This window comes from Megalopta genalis, chromosome 15 (assembly GCF_051020955.1).
Source record: "Megalopta genalis isolate 19385.01 chromosome 15, iyMegGena1_principal, whole genome shotgun sequence".
Taxonomy (NCBI): domain Eukaryota; kingdom Metazoa; phylum Arthropoda; class Insecta; order Hymenoptera; family Halictidae; genus Megalopta; species Megalopta genalis.
Genome location: NC_135027.1, coordinates 3,161,286 through 3,184,523, shown reverse-complemented (window position 1 = coordinate 3,184,523; position 23,238 = coordinate 3,161,286). Strand labels below are relative to the sequence as shown.

General features: G+C 43.7%; 2 protein-coding genes across 6 annotated transcripts in view; one reads left to right on the top strand and one right to left on the bottom strand.

Moving 5' to 3' along the window:
* Positions 1 to 23,238, bottom strand: part of Dop1R2 (dopamine receptor 2) — a 133,586-nt gene that overhangs the window by 12,968 nt on the left and 97,380 nt on the right. For 4 of the 5 annotated variants that reach the window (XM_033483995.2, XM_033484008.2, XM_033484002.2 and 1 more), the window contains one exon: positions 12,008 to 12,092. In XM_033483995.2, the coding sequence (XP_033339886.1) occupies positions 12,008 to 12,092 (85 nt within the window). Of the gene's footprint in view, positions 1 to 9,738; positions 10,087 to 12,007; positions 12,093 to 23,238 lie in introns of all 5 variants that reach the window. The other variant, XR_004492286.2, reaches the window with a different exon arrangement.
* LOC117228284 (uncharacterized) lies at positions 13,926 to 15,909 on the top strand. The gene has a single exon (XM_033483987.2). It carries the CDS (start codon positions 13,932 to 13,934, stop codon positions 15,801 to 15,803), a length of 1,872 nt encoding a protein of 623 aa, XP_033339878.2. The 5' UTR covers positions 13,926 to 13,931; the 3' UTR covers positions 15,804 to 15,909.

The following is a 23,238-nucleotide window of genomic DNA, read 5'->3' as shown; positions in this document are numbered from 1 at the left end:
ATTAGTTCTTATTAAAAAAAATATATGAAAAATATTCAAAAATTATTCATCTAGTTCTTTAGTCTTTATTAATAAATGTGTAAAATATATTCAAGAATAATTCTTCTAGTACTTCGATGTTTTTTAAGGAACGTATTAAATTATAGTGAAGAATATTTCGTTTAATTCTGTAGTTTTTTTTATCTTTATTCTTCCTAATTGACTCTCAGCTAGGAAATAAAAATAGACGATTAGGGAGAATTTACTGTGTATATAAAATATCGAAGTATAATTCATCTAGTTCTTTAATCTTCACTAAGGAAAATGCTCAAGTACAGTAAAGGATAACTAATCTAGTATTTTGCTCTGTATAAAAGAATATACCAAAGAATACTACAGAATAGAGTATAATAGTATATACAGTCTTCCAGTCTGCAATCAAGGCCACGAAATAGAAAAATAGTGATTTAATGGTTCGAGAAACCAATTTTGATCCGATCTGTTTTACCACAAATCGCCAAGTGGAATTGCGGATTCAAGAGGAAGCATCTCGGACTGTACTGAATCGAGAACGGAAAAACAGGAGAGAGAAAAAGCACGCCGAGTGAAGACGGTAAAACATAAGAGTGCTCTGTATCAAGAAATCGAATCGCCACGACATCCTCCGGCCGAGACACACCGGTGTCAGCGTAAGTTGATTGCCTGGTCGACTGGAGAAAATCTTTCGCTCCCCCTGTCCACGGTGGCAAAACATCCTCGGGTTTCCATGTACCCGTCCATTCCACGGGATAATTCGGCGTCGTAACCTGTCCGCCGTTCAATTATCCCCGATGATATACGCGGAATCGATGGGATCGGCAGCACCCAAAGCAAATTTATAACCGCTAAATCCGTTAAAAATATCGGCGGAGCGAAGGGTAGCCGCGCGGGACGCGATAAACCCGTCCGGTTATTGTAACTTATTAATCGTTGCAACGCGTTCGCTGTTTTTCGGCCCTGGTATCGCGTCATTAAGTCGCTTTTCCTAATTTCCTGCGAGCTTTAGCGCTCCGATGGATTTTACCGGCCGCAGAGAAGAGCGAGATATAGGCTGGAATAAAATTGATCCAGAAGAACGTATTTTTTAATTGACGGTCCAAATGAAGGGTGAACCTTAAAAATTGATTGATGAAAAATCGAAGTGCTACAACGAACGCGTGGGACTGCAACGAAAATAGAATCGATTACTCCTCTCCTTCCTCTCGCTTACAATTTTTCATAAATTTACACATATGTCCAACGTACAAAATCCAATATAATAAATTAAATTTGTGGCATGTTATATTATATATATATATATGTAAATTTGCACGTTCTTATACTTTTTCATGTCACGTTAAATTCCATATTAGAATCCTACGTTATATTATTCTATTTTATGCGAAATAAGTGATAACTAGGCTATACGTTTGGTAATAATATACGGCAATATACGCAAACATTGAAGGATCAAGCCACGAATTGAAGGGCGAAGCAAAGAAGCAGAAAAACAGCCCCATTATTCCGACTTTGTATGAGAAATCGGTCGATTTCCCAGTACACGTCGAGGTCGCTTGAAAACGAGCTGCCATAAAATCGACGCTCAACAAGACGTCCCCGTAGCCCGGCGATTGATGAGAACTCGCCGGATCGCCGACCGATTTATATTCCTTTTTTTCCCTCTAAATTGTTACGTCGAGAATAGGGGTTAGCACCCTGCATGGACGGGCGGTGTGGGGCGGGTGGTGGGGGAGGGGGTGTGGACTGTGGACAGCAAGGGCGAACTGCTAGCTCCGACAGTTATATCTCTTCCGGCGACGGACGTGCTCGTAACTCATGTCCCCTTGTTTTTCGGGACTTTCATGGCGGCATTCGCAGCTCGTTCCTCCACCAGGCCCTTGGAACCTTGGAATCGGCGTGTCCAGCCCGCGACTCGGTGAGAAATGGCGAGGCTGCGTCATGCTGGCTTAACAACTTGTAAAGTTCGCCGGAGATCGCGTTCGTTCCTCGGTGATCCGAGGACCACTGGGTGGCTGGGATATATCGGTACCCTTGTTCCCGGGGCGAGAACTCTGGAGTCGAGGATGTTTGCGCAGAACGCCATTCTCCGAATGGTTTTCCTGTTTGCTTAATCAGCAGTTTCCGTAATGGGAAGATTAGAATGGAAGAGGCTTCTGTTTAGTCAGTTGGCACGGTTGCTAAGCGTGGCGTGGGTCAGTGATCGGTGATCAGAGATCAGTGATTACAGTTCGATGTTAGCGGCCCTTTTGATGCTCACCTTCCGTTGCTAGAAGCGATCGGTGACATCGTTCGACAGTTTCCGACTTTTGATTTGGGCCTGACCGTGGCAAAAGGCCTGTGATATCGCGAACTATACATACGTTAACGCTTCCACGACCGCGCTAGATACCTTAAAAATTTTTATAAAATTAAAATATTTCATTCAATTAAACAAAAATTACGAAGCAAACATATATGACATTAATTACTTCTTCAGCATTCGCACCTCTTGCAAATCTTAATAAAATGAAGCAATCATTTTTAATTTTTCATTAATCATCCATTCGGTCATCAATCGACTGAATTTAAAACGGTGAGATCTCCCCATTCGGTTGGCTAAGTGTTAATATAAAAGCGAAATCTATAATTTAACTGGAAGAAGTTGACAAACAACTAAACTATATACATATAATTATATCTTGACGCGTGTTCATAATATGCACACTATTTCTGTCATCCACACTGTATAGTCACGATATGAGAGTTATTATTAGAATATATACGACACGAGCACAAAATATATATGTGCACCACGAAGACACGCATTACGCAAAAAATGCAAAATAAAAAATATATTCTCTACTCATAAAACATGATTCTAACCAGGTCCTATTGCTCTTTCTGTTTTCTATACAAATATGCATTTACATAGACATCTTGACTCTGGCGATGATGTATACCGAAGGAAATAAGAATTAAAAAGACGAAAGCTAAACGGAGTCCAAGATCGATGCAAGAGTTTCCAGCCAGTTTAGTCAGACGAAGAAGAAAATTCCGATAGCGTCTAGAGACATTCCAGATATTAAGAATTGTGCAGGATTCGCTTGAGGAGTCATTAGCCCAAAGACCGACTCATCTGCTCGGTTAGCCCGATTCCGCTTCTCGACTGTCAGCTAACCGAAACCGAGCTAAGTGCAGGGACGCCGCGGCGTGAGCTAATTTTTCGGATAGGAATCCCATTTCGACGAGTGGCCGACGATAGCTGGCACATCGGAATAGCTCCGATTTAAATCCCATCTGCATTCGATTAGCATCTCGCGCAGCCCGGAAACTTAGGCTCTATTCGGATAGAAATCCTGTTCGAACGAGTAGCCGCGGGTGATAACGCGTCCTGTTTTTTCTTTTTTTCGGTGGGCTGTTTCGCCTTTTACAGCGGCGTCGAAATTCGATACGTAGAAAACGAGCGTGTTCGAGTACTATGAAGTCAAATAAGAACTGGATTTACGGGGCACGTAAGGGCGGCACGTGAACGTCGTGGAATAAAACCGGAAATGAATCGTAAAGGGGACTATGATTTCATCGGGGCGACGACGAGATCCGAAACGAATACGGTCGGACCTCGATACCGTTGTTTCGCCCATGTACAAGGTGCCGAATAGTTCGTGATCGTGGCATTACGTTGGACGTTGATCCGCAGCGAAAGCGTTCACAACTAGACTGGATTTTCATGTGAATTCTTTGTTTCCGATAACCGGCGAAGGGAGAAGAATCTTGCATCGTGTAGAGGAATCTTCGTAGCAAACATTGAGTAGCATAACGCGATAACTTTCGACTTTACGACCTATTTTCACTGATCGCGTTCTCACTGGGTCACTGACCATATCCTCGCCGACAAAGGAGCCCCAAAGGGCAAAGGACACTGTGATAATGAAATCAATAGCCTCCGTGTTCCAAAGTTAACACGTGCTACTGCCTCTTGACACATGATCCACCACATGCTGCCGATGTTCCTACATTGTTTTCGCGCGGTCACTGACCACTCTAATTAAGTCTCCCTAAAAGCTGTGCTTCAATCATTTATTTCCAAAACCGTGATGTTTCCAACGAATTTCTTCGCTAATTAATAACTAGACCGTGGATTTTATGCATTTATGTTAAAATTGGGTATACTGTTTCCAAGCTTTTAAAGCGATTAAATGCAGAGGGACATTCGTGTTTGGCTTCCCTCTCTTGCAATTCACACTGACAATTCTTCTTTCGTACAAAAGCTCTGCGGTCCATCAAGAATCTCTTGTAAAAAAAGATACATTGAGAAGATTTATGTACGTGTGATAAAAACCGACAGATAAACGTTGTAAAGACGCTGGATAAAACTATAAAAACACGAGAAAGCACTCATCGAAAATTACCAAACGAAAAAATACATGTTCGCGTAACTTCTGAAAATCACTAGCAGCCCTTCCGTCGCCGTTACTTTTCGCCCACCCGGTACCCAAAAGCGCAATTCCGTCTTCGCTAGCGGGCGTCAACGTTGACGGGAAAAATGGCCGTCGAGGGGCCAGCAGGATTCGATTCGAAGGAGACCGATCTCGCCAAACTCGAAACAAGACCGTCGGTTCGCAGCGTGACGCGCGAATCCGATTGACGCAATCGTGCCCAGTAATTAATTTAATTATTCGCCGGTGATAAATGAACGATCGCGAAATTTCAGCGAATTAGTTGATCGATTTAGAATTGCAGCGACACCCGGGCCGTCGACTGATATAATTAAACGGGGACGCGTCCGGCACGGGAAGGTGCCATTTTTCGGTAGCATTTCCCGGCCGCAGCCTGCAGGAATATTTACGAGAGACAACGGCGAGCGCATCGATTCGAAGACCGGACCGCTCTTCATCATTGTTTACCGGCCAGATGCGATTCCCCCGCGTGCCGTTTTTATTTTTGTCCCTCCCGGTTTACAAAGGCTGCCGACACCCACGCGCCGGTATCTCGGTTCTTTATCGGCGCGAGATCGATTCCCGCGAATACCGCCTCGATTCAGGACTGTGATCCGAGGTCTTTGTGTTGATCGAAACGCTAAAACCCTGATGTCTTTTAAACAAATCCTCTTTGAACTTCTGCAGTTTCTCTGGGTGCCGAGAAAAAATATTCCGAGTTAGTTCCGAGGAATAAATGGACGATTCTGCAACAGATAGCACCGTGTGTTTTAATCCTCGGCACTCGGAAATATTTTTCTGATACACCTCCGAGCAAATGCAAGCATTGTGATTTTGCTGTACAAAGTTGAATCGAAATAAAAATCATGATACTGCCGTGATATTTTATAGGAATTGAATGAACGAAAGAAAGATTTTGCGTTTTTATTTATATGTATTTCACACGATTACCTTACAGTATGAGAAACGAAATAATAATAATTATCACGTTCGCTACCAGCGTCACTGGCTTACACGGTTATATTTATTGTATTTATCGCGTTAAATACATCTTATCCTGTTATAAAATACGATAAAAATGTCGTCAAAGAGAAGCTATAAATTCTCTAAATATCATGGTATGTGTTACAATTTGAAATAATTATATTCACAGAAATTAATTTCACGTTCATTGTGTGAAATATAAAATCGTGATCGCGACACATAACGGTAACGAACGTGTTAAAAAGAAATGTCGCGTTGACAGAAATATGCAGGTTGTTCCACAATTATTTTAACAGCCGAAAATGAGGGGTAGCTGAGGTTATTTGTAGTAACTTTTTCCTTTGCGAAAATGCAATCTGCGGCTTTGTTTACGAGTTATTAACGGAAAACACTGTCCAATAAGAGGTGACGGCGCGAAGTTTGAGAGCCCGCAACACGAGGCTTTGACAGATGGTCGGGCGGACACGAGCCGCGTTCGAAGTATTGAACAAATCACGAAGCGAGAACTTTCCGGATTTCTTTTACTACGTTATGTCAAGGTCATGTAAAGGTCATGTCGAGGTTATGTCAAGGTCGTGTCAAGGTCATGACAAGGTTATGTCAAGGTCATCATATGAAATTTTTAAGCAAAGCTAATTTAATAAATAATAATCGTGTTAAAGGACGTAATGGATACGTTTGTTAGAGAACGACCTTGACATAACTTTGATACGACCTTGACATAACCTTGACACGACCTTGACAGGACCTTGAAATAACCTTGACAGGACCTTGAAATAACCTTGACACGACCTTGACATGCCCTTGAAATGACCTTGACATAACCTGCACTATCCTGCACACATTTCCGTGCATGAAGTGGATTTACAACTAAATGGGTGAGTTTCTTATTGATAATATTCTTCATATTTCTCTAACAAACATATCCCTTACGTTCTTTAACACGATTATTATTTATTAAATTAGCTTTACTTAAAAATTTCATATGATGACCTTGACATAACCTTGAAATAACCTTGACACGACCTTGACATAACCACGACATGACCTTCACATGACCTTGACATAACGTAGTAAAAAAAATCCGGAAAGTTCTCGCTTCGTGATTTGTTCAATACTTCGAACGCGGCTCGAGTCCGTCCCGGCCATCTGTCAAAGCCTCGTGCTGCGGGCTCTCGAACTTCGCGCCGTCACCTCTCATTGGTCAGTGTTTTCCGTTAATAACTCGCGTAAACAATGCCGCAGATTGCATTATCGCAAAGGAAAAAGTTACTTCAAATGACCTCAGCTACCCCTCATTTTCGACTGTTAAAATAATTGTGGAACACCCTGTATGTATAATGTGCCGCCGTAACGGCGACATCCGAGTGCAAAGGCTTAATATCGGTGTAATGAACAGGCAGCCCGGTAAAATTTCATTGAATCGTTAGCTAGATTGCGTTTATCGCTTAATTAAGTGGGGGAAACGCGCTATGGTAAAACCAGTATTCGTTTCAAAATTATATTGTTCGTAACTTATCAAAATTATTGATATTGTAATAGTATTACAATATCACTATAATTATGTACGCCACCGTGTGCATTCGTTGGTATATGTTTTACGTGTATTTCCGGTGTAATATTATATTAATCAACACATTCGTTGATCGCGAAGCAGCGCGATTGCAACTCGATGATATCCGACCAATTAGAGTTCTACGTTCGTATATTTCTGAAGATGTTATCCGGAGTTGGTCGTGCTAGAAAATCAACAGTTTCATATTAATTCGTCCGGCATGCCCGACCACGGCTGGACGTTTCTACTTGAAACGGGCGCTGCGGTATTTTTTATTTTCAAGCCCGCGAACTTTCGGGGCGCTGTAATGATAAAATAAAACCGCGTCGATGGCGGTGCTCGTAAAAATGATTGCCGGCAGAAATGAACATTAAACATTTGCTGGAAACTCCATTTCAACATTTAATTAGTTCGACGCCCAGAATGTAATGAATAAAACGGCGCGGTTCTGCCAATTTCGAATCCATTAACGGAGTCCTCTATTCTCCTTGTACGTGTTTCGATTGTAATTTCTGCGTCGCGACCGATTGTTATCGATTCGGTTAGCAAAAAAGAAAAAGAAAAATGCAGTACGAATAAAAGAATAATTGAGCGACGCGAAGTCGTATACGCGAGCATACGCGCGCACTCGTGCCGGACGAAACGCGATTTCCCCGCGTTGCTGGCTTCGATAAATCGCGTTCCCCAATTTCGTTCTTCTCGCTAGCCCATGCAGAATCGTTTCCTTTTTCGACCATGCCGCGAATAATCCCGGCTGTTTCTACGCAGGAATTGTACGAGCCGGCTCTCCCGAGCGCGGCCTCGCACAGCTTCCGGCCGAATCGTTTTTCCCATCTCCGCGTCATCTTTATTCAGATTACGGGAAAGCTGCGTAAGCGTGAAAGCCGTTCGGGGTTTCTGTTTGTCGAACCGAGGTGTGAGGTTTCAAAGGAGTCGATTGGGTTGCCGGGAGAACTTCTCGCGTTTCACCGAGAACTTCTCGATATCGCAGCCTCCGCAGGAACTATCATAGGTCGCGCATTTTTGTTACGCTGCTGTCTGATTTCATGCCTTCGAAATGGCGCTCCGATGCGCCATTTCATGCGATTTTTAGTTCTCTAGTCGAGCCTGGTTCTCTCAGAATCGAGAGAAATCTACTCAGCCGCATCCCCGCATCACGTCTATTGTCTCTACGTTGCCCTAAATCGTTTATGAAGGGAATGACCGATGTATTTAACAACTAAATGGCGATGATTCATTCGTTCCCAGAGTATAAATATCGTCGTATGATTACCGAGTTTCTGGCAATCAATTTCGATTTTAGATTGCGGCGGTTTTTGGGGAAAATGTTCCCTTTAGGTTTTCCTTATACACATTAAAAAAATCATCCCTTAAGTAATTTTACAACTGATCATTACGAATCGAACAAAAGATATTAATTATTTTCTACATATTCTATTACATGTCATCGATATTACGCTGCATAAAAATGCAAAATGTATTGGGTTGGCAACTAAGTAATTGCCGATTTCAGTTATAGATGTCTCTCACTCCCATTTTTATGATATCCGTAAATGTTATATTATAAAATTATTATTATTGTTATTATGTTATTTTTTATTATCCGTGAGTGTTAGCAACTGGACAAATTTAATGCAGCGGTCAAAGAAAAGCGACCAGAATTGGTCAATCGTAAATGTGTCATTTTCCACCAGGACAATGCTAGGCCGCACACTTCTTTGTCCACTCGGCAAAAATTGATGGATATTGGTTGGTAATTGATGTTACACCCACCATACAGCCCTGATCTCGCGCCATCGGATTACCACTTATTTCGATCTCTAGACAACTCCCTGGTAAAACTTTTAATGATGATGACGCTGTAAAATCTCACTTAACTCAGTTTTTGGCCGAAAAGGACCAGACTTTCTACGAGCGTGGAATTTTCAAGTTGTCAGAAAGATGGCAAAAAGTCCTCGAACAAAATGGAAAATACATTACAGATTAAACTCCATTCCAAGTAAAAAAAATTTCTATTTCATTGAACAAATCGGCAATTACTTATTTGCCAACCCAATAGTATTTTAAATGCTTGCGATCACCCTTTCTCTCATTGTTCTTTCTCATTGCGGTGCGGCGAAAATCTAAATCCGTCTCTCAGAACGATTACTTTAAAATCTATGTTGACAAAATTCCTAAATAAAATAATAAATGACTCCAAGTATTCTCCGCTCTATTTATGTAAAGAAAGTCCGCCGTTCGTGGGTGAAACCATACCGTCCTAAATGGTCACACCACGCCCACTTAGACGACGTCTATCGATTCCACATTGCTCTAGGATCGAAACAAAACAGTCCCGAAGCAAATGCCCGACACATTCAGAGGCGATCGACGAAAATGATTACCCCGCGTCTCTATTCAGGCCACGCCAACTACCTCTGCCGTTCTCCAGAATGAAACCTCGGGCTGAAAAAAAGTCGCGATTTTCAACCCGCGACCGCGGGAAAATCGTGACGACCCTCCGGGCAACCCAACGCCTTTCACCGGACACAGAAAAGACAGTGTGTGGTCGCTAGGTGCTAGAGCATCGGAGAGAGAGAGAGAGAGAGAGAGTCAGTGGGTGCTGCGTGTGTCACCTAGGCATACCAAAGAACGTGTGCGCGCTGATCCCGACACACGGGGTGTTCGTAGCTCGTGCAGGTGCTCGTGTATGAACAGTAGTGTGACATAAGTAGTGTCTCTGTGGCAGTGTGAGAGATCGACATATCCATTCGCTGGTCAACATACCGAGGCTGTATGTTAAATGGGACGGTGACAGAGTCCTTCGCCGATAATTCTGTACTAAGTATCTTCGGCCGGTTACTGATGATGGTTCGTGAATTACAGGGGTGCGGAGGGGGGCGGGCGGGACAGGACTTTCCGAAGGCAGGCGACCACGCTTCGCAAACGACGGACGGAGGGGGGCGCGGATGGATCGAGTATGGTTTTCGTGGCGGTGTCCAAACGATCTGTGACCGGTATCCATGTCGCGACGTTATCCCATCGTTAAATGTAGGTTTGCTCGCACGAACTCTCTCGGCTGCTGCGCACGTGGTGGAGCGTGTACGCGGAGTAGTATCTTGCGGATGCGAATCTCTGGAAAAAACAGTAACTACACTGGATACAACCGATCACCGATTTTTACGTTTCCCCGTCTTTTTCATTTCTCCGATCCACTCGGATCGTAGCCCGCGACAGGCGGGTTCGATGGACAGACGCAGCATCGTGTCTTCTGGACGTCGACCATTACGAGGCTCCATCTCGCCGACTCGATGCTAGAACCGTTTTGTTAGCAGCGCATTCGAGACCGGCGAAGACCGTTCCTTCGACTTCAGGATGGATCTGTGTTGCTATCGATCCCAGGCGACTCTCGGGACTTACCGATTCTGAATGCCATTTTATGCGAATCTCCTGGAGATCCGTGTGTCACGCGAGATGCACTGGGTGTACCCTGGGTTACAGTCCGACGCGAAAATTTGACATGTTCGAATTACCTGCGATCAGCATTTTTGTTATTTTTATTCGCCGAGTGGCTCAGACTTTGCTCTCAAACGATTTCGATGTGTGCCAGAATTTTTAAAATTTTTGTACGTTGATAATAAATACTGTGAGGTTACTTTTTTTGTGTGAAAATGAGTTAAGTAGTTCACAGCTGTATCATAAGATCTCACGGCCGATAAATCGATGTAGTCGATTTCTTCATAAATACACAATAAATAACAACACTTATATCGACCACGGAATGACTAAATTAATTAATTATATCCATTTGCCTTTTCTAAAAAAGACTTTGACATCTTTCTGTCGTTAAGTTCATCTCTATGCCATCTTATAACAAAAATTCAGCTTTGCGTTATTAGAGGCATTGTTATTTTCTACAGCTAATTTGCAAAAGTATCTTATCTATGTCGGTCTATCTTTTCAACGCTTGCGAAGGAGACAATGAGAGGCAAAGTATTTCGCATAATGCAAAACGGTGTCTTCTTTTCTTTCACTTCCATTAGTATGCCGGGCACCGAGGTCTCGAAAATAAAAACCCGCGAATCACCTATTTAATTCCCGAAGCACCAAGTTATCCGAACGTGACACATTTTGCGAGGGACTGTACGCGGGCCGCATGCAGACGGAACGCGACTCCTAATTCATGCAAATTCGATACGCCGCGTGCCGCACGTCGCGCTGCGCCGCGCCGCGTCGCGTCTGTGTGCGCCACGAGTCGAACGTGACTTTTCTTCCCATCTCGAGCCCGTCTCTCCTCGAACTTTTCTTCTTTAATAAATAAGAAGAGTTTCCTGTCCCCCGTGTCCCAGGAATCAACTTATAGTTCCGCGAGGCTGGTCCGGCGGATTCGCGGAAACACGAGACCCGTTCTCCCGGTTTTTCGGTATCTTACGATCGTCGCGAGACAAGGATCTCCATCCGCACGGTCCGGGAAGGAATTAAAAGGCTCCGATGTGGAGTCGAGATACCGTCGAATTGGTCCAGAGGTTAACAGGGCGACGTTATCGGGGATGATCGGGAAGCGGAGGCGGAGAAGTTTCGGCAATCCGAATAATAAATATCTCCCAGTTGGCCGGTTTTCAAAACCGAATTTCGGTGCCCGAGCTTCGCTGCGCACCCTTGACCGCCTTCTGCTCGGCTGAGAAAGCACCCAGGCCTGTCCCGCGGCTCTTGTAATCAACTTTTACGAGTCCCACATCGATTCGTCCGCCGACGATCCTCCTACAGCCTGTTGCTCTGCTCGAACGCCTCTGGACGAGGCTGAAACGCTGTCGAGGCACTTCCGACGCCCACTTCGTCTTCTTCTCTTGTTTTCTTGGCGCTGAGGATGCGTGAAGAGCCCCCGCCAAGCCGATTATATACGAATGCTAGGTGAATTAGAGCGCTTTTGAACGAAATGCCGCGCGCGGAACCGGAAGAAGCCGACGGGACGAGCTTTTTTTCCCCCTCGTTTTCGCGAAAGGCTCGCACGTGTCGAGCCGTGCCCGCATAGGAAGTATGAATATTTCATACTCACTTGGCTTGGTTTGCATCTGAATGCCGGCTGATACCGCCGCCTCATCCGTCTAGGGCAGCAGCCGCACAGGATCCTCACGAACGCTCTGAAAAAGAGACCAGTGACGTCTGAATTCGGATAGTGGGGTTCTTAGGGGGTGTTATGCTGGGGTTTAGTGATCGGTGGAATTGCGGAGACGTTGATGGAATGGCCAGTCTAAACATTCTCGTGGAAATTTCAATTTTTGTAGAATGTCATGATAATGGTTCATGGAAATCGGAAGAAATGATGAACAGGCTGAAGTCGGTATGAATAGTTAGAGAATTCGCCACTGCGAAGACTACACTGAAAATCTTTATAATTCACGTATTCATGGAACGTTTCACATAAAATGGCGAGAATGAGATAAGAATATTATTAATTGCTATTCATACGAATGCTTTCGGGTATTTTATAAATCTGCGCATATGCTGAAGGAACGATGAGGTGGCTGCCGAAGTGTTTCATTCATTTTCCTCTACACAGTGAACGGGATGCATTTTCCTCAGAATGAAGGAACATCGAACAAAGCAGCCCTGTCATTAAATATTTCTGTGGAACGAAAGTAGACACGCTATCGCCAGTTTAAAAATTCAGCGATGTCTTCGAGACTGTGCTTCGGTAATTGAGGGCTGATATAGATGCAGACCCCAGGGGCACCTTGTGCAGGAACGGTCATGTAATTGAGGGCCTTAGAAGGCGTAGAATACTATTCTTAGCGTATAATATTCGATCGGACAAAACTAAGCGTCTGCTTAAAAATGTATTTACCGGACGTGCTATCGTCGAGAATAAAACCGACGAGCGAGCGAAAAATGTATCTTCGCCTGTTATCGTAAATCAATCATTGGCTGTTCATAAATTTCGTTGCGGAGACGTTCGACTACCAACCTCTCGCGCATTAGCAATGGAAATATTCTTACCACATCGATTACGGTTTCGATGCGCTCATTAAACTGGACTTTATCATTCTCGATGCATCAAAGAGCTCTCCAGTTTAAACAATTTCGTGCGTCCGCCGTAGATAAAAAAGCTGTTATAGTCTGTTCGCATGCGATCGCGTCTCTTCACCGAAGTTCTTCCACGTCTCGTATTTTCCTTGAACCAATTACGTTCGTTTCGACGCAGACACCGGCAACGAACCTAACAAGCTCGCGCGCCTCAACCTGTCTAAAACTCCTCCACTTTCCAATCGAAAAATTGGATCGCCAGATAATTCCCGAACAATAGACGCGATGCGAAAATTCGGAAGAGCCGTCGCGTATCGTCGAATTATCGATCACCGAACGGATACTGTGCGGGGTCTGTACAAAGGGTGCAGGAACACGGCCCGAAATCCGGCGTTCACGCGTCGCGACGCCCCTCGGACCGCTCCCCGGGCGTCGCGACGCCAGTTCGGAGCCGATCAGCCGCGAGAATGCTGCCGATAGCGCGACCTTCGCGGCCCATTGTGAGAGCCCGAGCTCGAAAGTTGGTCACGTCATGGCGGGGCACGGTTCCAACGTCACGATCGCATGACTCGAACGGTGTCTCGTACATCGGTTCGTCGCAAGTATTTGCATAGGGCTGGCTAAACATGCGATACCCTATCCCGAGCGAAAATCTGCTCTCCATAAAATAACCATCAAAAGCCGAAATTCGACCTCGAAATTATATCCGAAAGACGCTCGATCGATCCTCCGTAATCTACGCAGCGAGCATCCGATAGCCTGTAGATTAATTTCTAATTAGCCTAGAGGATGCGATGTCTACAAGTTATGAGCTGGTTATCGCGGTATCGAGAGCGGTAGCAAACTGCACGCTCGTTAGAACGATAGGTATCAGAGGACACCGAGTCCTTGATTATCCGCTCGTCCAATCGAAGGGTAGCCTTCCAAGACCAGTCGCAGCTCTGTCTTGGTCGGACATGTCTCTCCTCGCTCCATCAATCGTACTGCTGGCTACGATGCTTCCCGGGTCCTGTATAATGGTCCCGCAGGACGCGATCGTGCCTCTGGAGATCTTCGAAGGATTCCAGGAGAAGAAATCGTCCGGTGATCGAGGCCTGATCGTCGGTGAGATCGCCGCCATCCAAGAATTGCGACAGAACTTCTCGGCGACTTTGCCTTGCATACAAAACTACGTGAACGAGAGTATAAGTAACCCGGCCAAGTGTGCGTTGGTCATCATAGAAGACGAGGGGGACGTGTTCGAGATCGTGCATCCTTTGTTGATCTGGTTGAAGGAACACTACGCATTCTACACGCACCCGCCGGCGGTGGATTTCAACATCCCGCAGCTGGCATCCAGCGCGATTGTCGTGATGTCTAGAGGAGGGAGTCTGCTGAACGAGTACTACGTACTGGACCCTTGCGACAGGGGATGTCTCTACGTGATGATACTACTGCACAGGTTCGAAGACGAAGAGACTTTTCTCTCGGACGCTGCGATTCTCTCCGAAGCGATGTGGCACAGGAAGCTGTCTATTGTTGCGACTCTGGGCAAAGTCGGGGACACCGTGCTGGTAGCAGGCAGCCTCTCCTTCGAATCCGGCAAGATCTGTACACCCATGGCACCCGAGGTCCTGGGAAGCTGCGTCGATGGAACATGGGAGAATCTGAAGAAGATCGGCCCCTTGGAGCTGAACGATTGCTACTTGAAGATAGCCTATCTGTACCAGCCTCCGTACGTCAATGTTAGGAACGGAACGGAAATGTTGTACGGATTCGAAGGCCGTCTGATCGAGGAAGTGGGAAGGGACATGAATTTGGAGAGACTGGAGATCACCTGGGAAGATAACGCCAGCTTCGTCGACCAGGTCAAGACAACTCTGTTCGACACAACGAAAGCGGATCTGGTGATCGGCAGGATCCTGCATCTGGAGGACGACGACATCGGGTACTCGTACACCTACGACGTGGTGCAGTTGGCCTGGCTGGTGCCGAAGATCGCGGAGGTATCGTTGAAAGGTCTTGTCCGACCTTTCCAGACCTTCGTCTGGGCAGCTATCATTGGAATCCTGATTTTCGGAGGTTTCTTCAAGGTGTTCATGGTGCCCGATGTCGCTGGCCTGGACATTTTCGCGATGATCATCGGGGTGCCCGTGCACAAACAGCCTACCAGACTGTCCAGAAGGATTCACTTCATCGCCTGGAGCATCTTCGGCCTCTTCCTGACCCAATTGTACATAGACTCTTTGGCCGATCAATTGATCAATCAGTCTAACTTGAAGATCGAAACCACGGAGGAACTGGCCGCTTCTAACATCAAGATCGCCGGCACCGCGGCGTTCAAAACTATCATAGACTCTTTCGACGAATCCGACGAGTTCGTCGGTCATATAAAAAAGGAGTTCGTCGAGCTCGACCTCGATCTGTACATCGAGCTTTTCGGAGACATCCTGGAAGGTAAGAATACCACGTTCGCGGTGGTAGTGGTGCTGAACTCGTCTAGAAGCGAACCAATCGAGACATCCTACGCCTACACCATGACCACAGACGTGATCTGCAGTTTTCCTTTGTCCATGGCTACCTGGAAGGGATTCCCGCTGATGTCGACAATCGACACCAAGATTCTACTCTTACTCGATTACGGGATGTTCGATTACATGGTGGACATCGCCCTGGGAAAAGACATCCGCGCTAGAATGTCCGCCATTGCGCAGGACAAGGACTACAAAACGAATCTGCATCTTCAGCAGTTCGTCCCCGTGTTTCTGACCATGGCCATTGGCTTCGTGGCTGGCTCGATCGTACTGATCCTGGAGATCATATTGCATCCTTGGAAGGGGTTCGAGTGATGTTTCTGAAGTGATGTGGCAGTTGCTTTCTGGACAGTTGTATTTGTGGAACGATATCGCGCCGCGTTCAGTGTCATCGCACATGCGAAACTTTCAGGATTTCACCGGTTACGTCTTTATAGTGGAATTAAGTTTTTATGTGTCGTTCGTAGTTGTAGCGCATAGCATAGCGTTCAAGCAATAGGTGACTTTACTTTTTCAAGTCCTTACGTTTTATGAAGGAGATACGTTGAACGGAATGAAGAATTTCAGGAATCAAGATTGACAACGAAACAAATCATAGCAACGAACGTGTTAATGTATGATGGCGTTCAGAGACTCGAAGTCTGGAGATTGCCATCCAGAAAAGTAAGGACTGTGAGAATTGCTGTTGTCTGTATTCTGGTTTGTAACTTTCTTAAGCATATGGTGGATAATAAAATAAATATAATAATATAATATATAATAATAAATAATATATAATTATAATATATAATAATAAATAATTATAATATATAATAATAAATAATATATAATTATAATATATAATAATAAATATAAAAATTGAATATAAAGCACAGAGAGTTGAGTGAAAACGACGTGGTTATTAAGTGATTACTCTGCTTTGTCCTTCCATGCCGCTATCCGAACATCAATGTCCCCGGTTTGCTCGGTGTCGCAGTAGGTGCGGGAGGAGACGAAGATACTGTAAAGGTGATCATTAGAATGACACGCGTGACGTGTAGCCGAGAGGGTGGCAAACGACGCCACCGTGCAAATAACCGTGGATAGCATCCAGGTCCACGTCCTTGACACGGATCGGCCACTCGAACGGTTTCGACAAAAAGGTTACAGCACACCTAACTCTCGCGCCCGTCCGCTCAGCCGCAATCCAATATCCGTCTATAATTCATAAAGCGAAAGCCGATAATCTATGGTAAAACGGTATCCCGTCACTCGGACGTTATTCTTTTACGAGCGGCGACAATTTAACCGACGTACGATTTCAACAAATTCTAGCCCGTACAACGGGGCTGAATCCTTCAAGGTCTGGCAGATTTAATCGTTCAATAACGTGGACTCGTGTGTTCCAAAATTCATGTTTATCCCGCGTCCAATCGGCACTGACACCGACTCACAAACTCGGCCGGCGAAAGTTATTTCTTCCGTCGCCAAATGGCGCGGCGCATTTCAATTTCGCATACAAATTCGCGGCAGAAGGGTTGCTGGTATCGGTCTGCAGAATTCGTTTTTTCAAGTCCGGCATTGCGTGGCTCAGGAAATTGATTTTTGATTCTTGCATCGACAGCTTTCGCTCGCTTCGAGTTGTTAGAGCGATGGTAATTAATAGGATCGCGAGGGGAGCGGGGATTGGACTCGTGAAAAATACTGCGAGTTTAGGAACGCCGGCTAAGAAAAATGGCAGCTGCGTCGGCTGCTTTAATTTGTTATCCTCGAACCGATGTTAATCAAGGGATAGATATAAAGAGGATTGGGTAATATTTTTGTTCAGAATATCTTCTCGGAGAATGTAGCAAAACGGTAAGACGTTTCCCTCTAGAAATATTGACCGTATCAATCATCTCTAATCGCTATCCGCGGGCTGATTTTAATTAAGCGACTGGGATTAACACAATTTGAGAATATTTCCTCCTTTCACAGACGCCATTCATCCTTTGTGCTTCATGAAGAATAATGTCTCCGCGGGAAAAAAACCTAAGAAATTCCCTCCCGGAAAGTTGCCATTATATTAATTAGCTCTAATCGGTGTCCCGACGCTGACGTTAATTAAACGCGCGAGATTAATTCGGTTCGTGAATGTTGCCCTCTTTCGGTGAGTACCATTGGCGTCTTGCGAGCTCCATGAATAGTTCTTGAACAAAAATTTCCTTAGGAAAATGTTGACTTAACTATGTGTTCTTCTTTTTAAGTTCTAATGGCTTCGTTGCGTTTGCAATATTCGGATCGCATTAATCATTCCTAATTATGCACAAAGTGATACAAACTAAGCCATGAAGACTATCTCGCTTCGAGGATGTCATAATTCTTCCTCGGCCACCATTGATCTTACGAGGTCTAAAAAAAATAATGGAAAAGATTAGGAGACTTTCATATCCTGCTGCCGATGTTAATTAAACGCGCGAGATTAATGCGTTTCGAGGATATTTCTTCCTTCATTCTTTCGCTCCGCGAAGACTGATAGTTCCCGTGAAGATTGTTGGAAAATATCTTCTAGAAAAATTCTACATTCTCCCGTAACTTCACCGAAATTTTAATTTAGCACATTGCAGAATATTCGCAAATAGAAAATTCCTACAATTATTTTTCAATATTTCGACACTCCGGCACCGAACTTTATGTTTGAAAATATTGTAGTCAATATTGCAGAATCGTTGCAAAATTACTGTATAGCATTTTCACTAGTACATCAACGAATCGTATTCTTTGAAACACTCGTGTCGAATTTTCAGAAAGTCATATAAAATTAATGGAAATATTAAATTGCATTAACTTCGTTCAAAAATCATGTGATGCGGAGCGGTCATTTTCAGTCCACAAATTAATGTTTACCGACAAATTTCACCTACCAACGCCATCGAATCTAAAAAAATGCGTGTAATATACTGCAATTCGAAGTATGATGGATAACCAGAGAATGTTTCTTGATATTTAATATTACGCTTAATACAGCATATATATATTTAATATCGATCGTGCATATTTACATACTTTCCTGCATATTTTGCATATTTTTCGTACATCAATGTCATATGCATTTTGCATATTTAGCATGCATAAACATCTGCAGTCTGGTCGTAACTATATCGCGAAATAAATTCCTTCAACTTTTCCTCAATATTTGATCGGCGTACCTGGAACCGTTGTAGTGAATTTTTCCGGAATGTTCAAGGAGACCGCGCTGCAGAATTTCGTAGCTTTTGAAATAAAAAAAAAGAACAGTACGCGACTGTTTAATTAAATCGATACAGGGCTGGTCGCTTTCTCTTTCCTCGGTCGGCCATTTCGGACGGCCGATGCTTTCGCGGGAAATGCCGTGGAAATCCTAGCGTCGGAAAAATTGTTCCCGACGCTTAATCTCGACCCTCGTATATCGAACCCGATGAATGATCCTCGGCAGGCTTATTCACGGCCGAAACCGGGCTGATTCTGCTCGGAGAACTTCGGGATCGAAGGGAGCCGGTGATCCTGGACGCGGTCGATTTATTACGTTCTCGTAAAAGGAACGTCATTTCGCAGGCTGCTCTCAGATAGTTGAATCCGTACGGGCGACCGTTCCGTTATAAAGGAGTCTGTCTCGGATAACGATCTAACGAATTACGCTCGCAGAATCGTGGCCTCCCGCGTGGAAATGCCTCGCAGAGTTCGCCGGACGCTGTTCCCTGCTGGATGTACTTCACCGAAATTCTTCATATTTGCCGATAATTCGCGAGGAATTTTATCATCCCCTATATATCAACCGCGCTCTGCCGAAGTTGTAAAATTTATGTCAGATTTTATCGGGCATTCTATTTCGCTCTGTTTTACGGCCGAATCCAACCCGTCGGCGATCTTCTCCCGGTGTATCGGGCGTGTTCGATTGTTAATCCAGCGAACGGCGTTTTCATGATCGTTAAAAAGTTACGCGGCGATTGGGGAGGATAGTATCGGTGATAGTTTCGGTAGCATGATTAAATTCTGCCGGTATCTGCTATGCCATTTTTATAACTTCGACCGGAACTATTTGCTCGGAATGGAAAATTAATGCTTATATAATATATTATATTTTAGTAATTAATTTTTCGATCTCGATTCGATTAGATATATTATAATACTTTAAGGTTATAGTTTCGACTTGGACATCGATTTGATTCAATTACACTATTTACAACATTAATAAAGCTATAATTTTCTAATTCTGTTTTATCCTTTTCATTCATTTTTCTTTTCCTTTTTATTGTTTCGGTAGCATGATTAAATTCTGCTGGTATCTGCTATGTCATTTTTATACTTCGACCGGAGCTATTTGTTCGGAATGGAAAATTAATGCTTATATATTATATTTTAGTAATTAATTTTTCGATCTCGATTCGATTAGATGTATTATAATACTTTAAGGTTATAGTTTCGACTTGGACATCGATTTGATTCAATTACACTATTTACAACATTAATAAAGCCATAATTTTCTAATTCTGTTTTATCCTTTTCATTCATTTTTCTTTTCCTTTTTATTGTTTCGGTAGCATGATTAAATTCTGCTGGTATCTGCTATGTCATTTTTATACTTCGACCGGAGCTATTTGTTCGGAATGGAAAATTAATGCTTATATATTATATTTTAGTAATTTAATTAGGTTCTGTGAAACGTATCAGCGATGCAACAAAATAATTGATGCTGTACAACTTAATTTTTCGATCTCGATTCGATTAGATATATTATAATACTATAAGGTTATAGTTTCGATTTGGACATCGATTTGATTCAGGTATACTATTTACAACGTTAATGAAGCCGGCAATGATCTGCACATTGAAACGGGAAACTCAAATCGGATACCCATGCGCAACAATTAATAATATCAAGTGAACGCAGAAGTTACGATTGACCTCCCTCCTAGAAATAAATGAATCGTGCGGTCGTTGTTGTTCCCAACACATTTTCGCATTGCTATTGCGGTTGGTCCATGTATGAAACGAAATCATGGCGCATGTTTCGTTAATCTTTTAAAACTCCGCAAAGTTTTTCCAATTTCAAAACCATCCGTCAAAAATATTACCCACCGTATTCGCAATGGTCGGCCATCTGTAAACTCGTACAACTACAAAACTCGTGCATCATAATCATTCATAGATATAGGATGCCTGCCAATGTGCACTTTCAATCTTTGTTCAGCTCGAAATGGTCTGCTCGAGCTGGTCAATTTTTATCCGAAAATATCACCGTTTCCACGGACGCATGTCGCACATACAATCGGAATTAAACATCATCCATTAAAAACTCGTCAAAACGCTTGTACTCATCGGAACCGTATCAACAGGGCTTGTAGCTTCTTAACAATTTATATCGTGTCAATGATAATATTAATTTTCTAGCTTCATAATTTTCTAATTCTATTTTATCCTTTTCATTCATCTTTTCTTTTCCTTTTTATTGTTTTTCTTATTTGTCGTATGCCCTACATAAAGCAACATTGCAGTATAAACAATGTGTCGTATGCTTCACTGTATAATGTGTACTTTCAATTTAAGAATTGAATTAAATTATTATTAAAAATTATATTAAAATCATCCTATTAAAATATGAAATTTTACTAAAACGTTGACGACACGTAAAATTTCGTAAATTTTGCCGGTGACCGTATTCTCGAACGAACAATGGAACGTACCGAATCGACACGAGAGATGGTGTCCGGCTAATAATCAACCGATTTACGGGTAATCGGTAGAAGCGGCCGCTATAAAAAATCTGTCTATATCGCCGAAAACAATAAAATCAGTCGACCGGCCGCAGAACACGCAGTTTCCGCGTGATCGGCGATTAAAGAGGATAAAAGGTGTTTTAAAAGGTAAACGATCATCCGTGCCGCGTTCCTCCGCCCCTGGCCCCTTTATTTACCGCACGAATTCGGTATTTGCGTATCGCTTCGAGGCCACGGTTGCCTATTTCTCCGACGGATTCGCCGCCGAGGACTTATCCGGAACGAAATCCGCTTACGATCGAACGAGCAGGAATCGCGCCGGGGACACAGTGGATACAGCCGACGAGAAATTACGTCGGCTCTTGAAAATTGTACCCTGGGAAGCACAAGATTATTGTGTACAACAGGTAATCGTTCCTGTCGGGGAGTTTCAATTTCCCTTGGTTTTTCCATGCCTAACGAACTCGCCACGTCCCGAGTAGCAGAAACCTGAGTTATAAAATTTGAGGCGCCGTGGCCCCCTTAATTGACGAGAGCCCATTAACACCGAATTAGCATCCCGAACTTGCCGAATTCCCGCTTGAAAACTGTTTCCCCTCGGCAATTACCGAGGCGTGCCGATTTTCTGGCAAACATTAAACTGTGCGTCGTCACGTGTGCTTGACTTGCTTCGATTCCTCGTTAATCGCGTTATTTTCCTCTGCAAACCCGGTTTCATTAAATTTTTTAATTCTTTTGCATGCTGCTGCTCTGGACAGGAATGCAGAGAGAGAGAGAGAGAGAGAGAGAGAGAGAGAGAGAGAGAGAGAGAGAGTTGTTTGACATTTTAAAATTGACCAAATGATTTGCATTTTTTTGAGATATTAGAAAGACTGGTTTACAATGTGTACAAATTTTTTGCAAAAATAGTAATTGTGTGGAACGAGCAAAAAAATTGTCACATTTTTGATCGAAAGTCGGAAAAATTGTAGCTCACAGGAACGTTATCCGATCTCGACGAAATGTTCAAACATAGTCAGATAAAATAGCGAAGAATATCGATTTTTTCCCCGTTCCACCGAACTGCAACGTTTTTCAAAAATTTGTGTATCCATTGTCGAGGCTTTTATCATCCCAGAAATACTCAAATCAGATAACCGTATATATCCATATACATTGTTCCATATTCGTCTGCGTTTCTGTTGCATTCGGAAAATAATTTGCCGCTCTCTCTCTCTCTCATATTTTTAGACGATTTCAAACTGTGTCACGTTGCTCGGAAGTTTATACTCGGACATACGATTAAATATCGATGCGGAAATGTTTATCGAATCGCAATCGACGTCTCCGCGCGAGGTCAGCCTCATATAACTAGACTGCGAAACTTGAAGCAACGTAAAAATTCGCTGCATCTGTTGCAAAAAGATAAAGGTCACTTAGAAGCTTCATACATTCTTGAAGCACGTTTCAATTCGTCGGAAATGGTATGTCGATATCATTAAATGCTTTTAATATTTCTGCTCTCGCTAATTACAGGTATACTCATTTGTTTCATAACTTCGTAAAATCCGCGAGATCCACTTATTACAGTGTTTTAACGAACCCACTTAGCCGGCCGTAATACCGTTACCAACGTTCCCCCGATTTTTCCGTCTATTTTCCCAACATCCCGCGGTTTTCAGTTTTCGGTTAGAATTTCTCTTCCTCTCTATCCGCGTCGAGAAACACCGTGTACGGATTACACATTCGCTCGGCGTGATCGCTGAAAATGCGTGTAACTGGCAGGCAAGATACTGTTTTTCTGTCGGCGTGGAAACAACGGGAACTTCGTTTCGACGGGGTTGTCTATCGCGTTATCGCCGTTTCCTGAACTTATTACCTGTCTCGCGGAGCAAAAAGGCAGAAACGCGGTTGCCCGCCGACCGGGAAACGATATTGGCTGACTTCGTTCTCTCGTCCGCGTGAATATTCTTTAACGATGCGACACGGCGCGACGTGTTCCTTGTCCGGCGCTGCGCCACGCTGTTCATACATAACAAATAGAATGCAGATTTCGG

Bases quoted from the DNA above. Each gene is read 5' to 3' on its own strand.
- LOC117228284 (XM_033483987.2), top strand. From the start codon at position 13,932: ATGTCTCTCCTCGCTCCATCAATCGTACTGCTGGCTACGATGCTTCCC.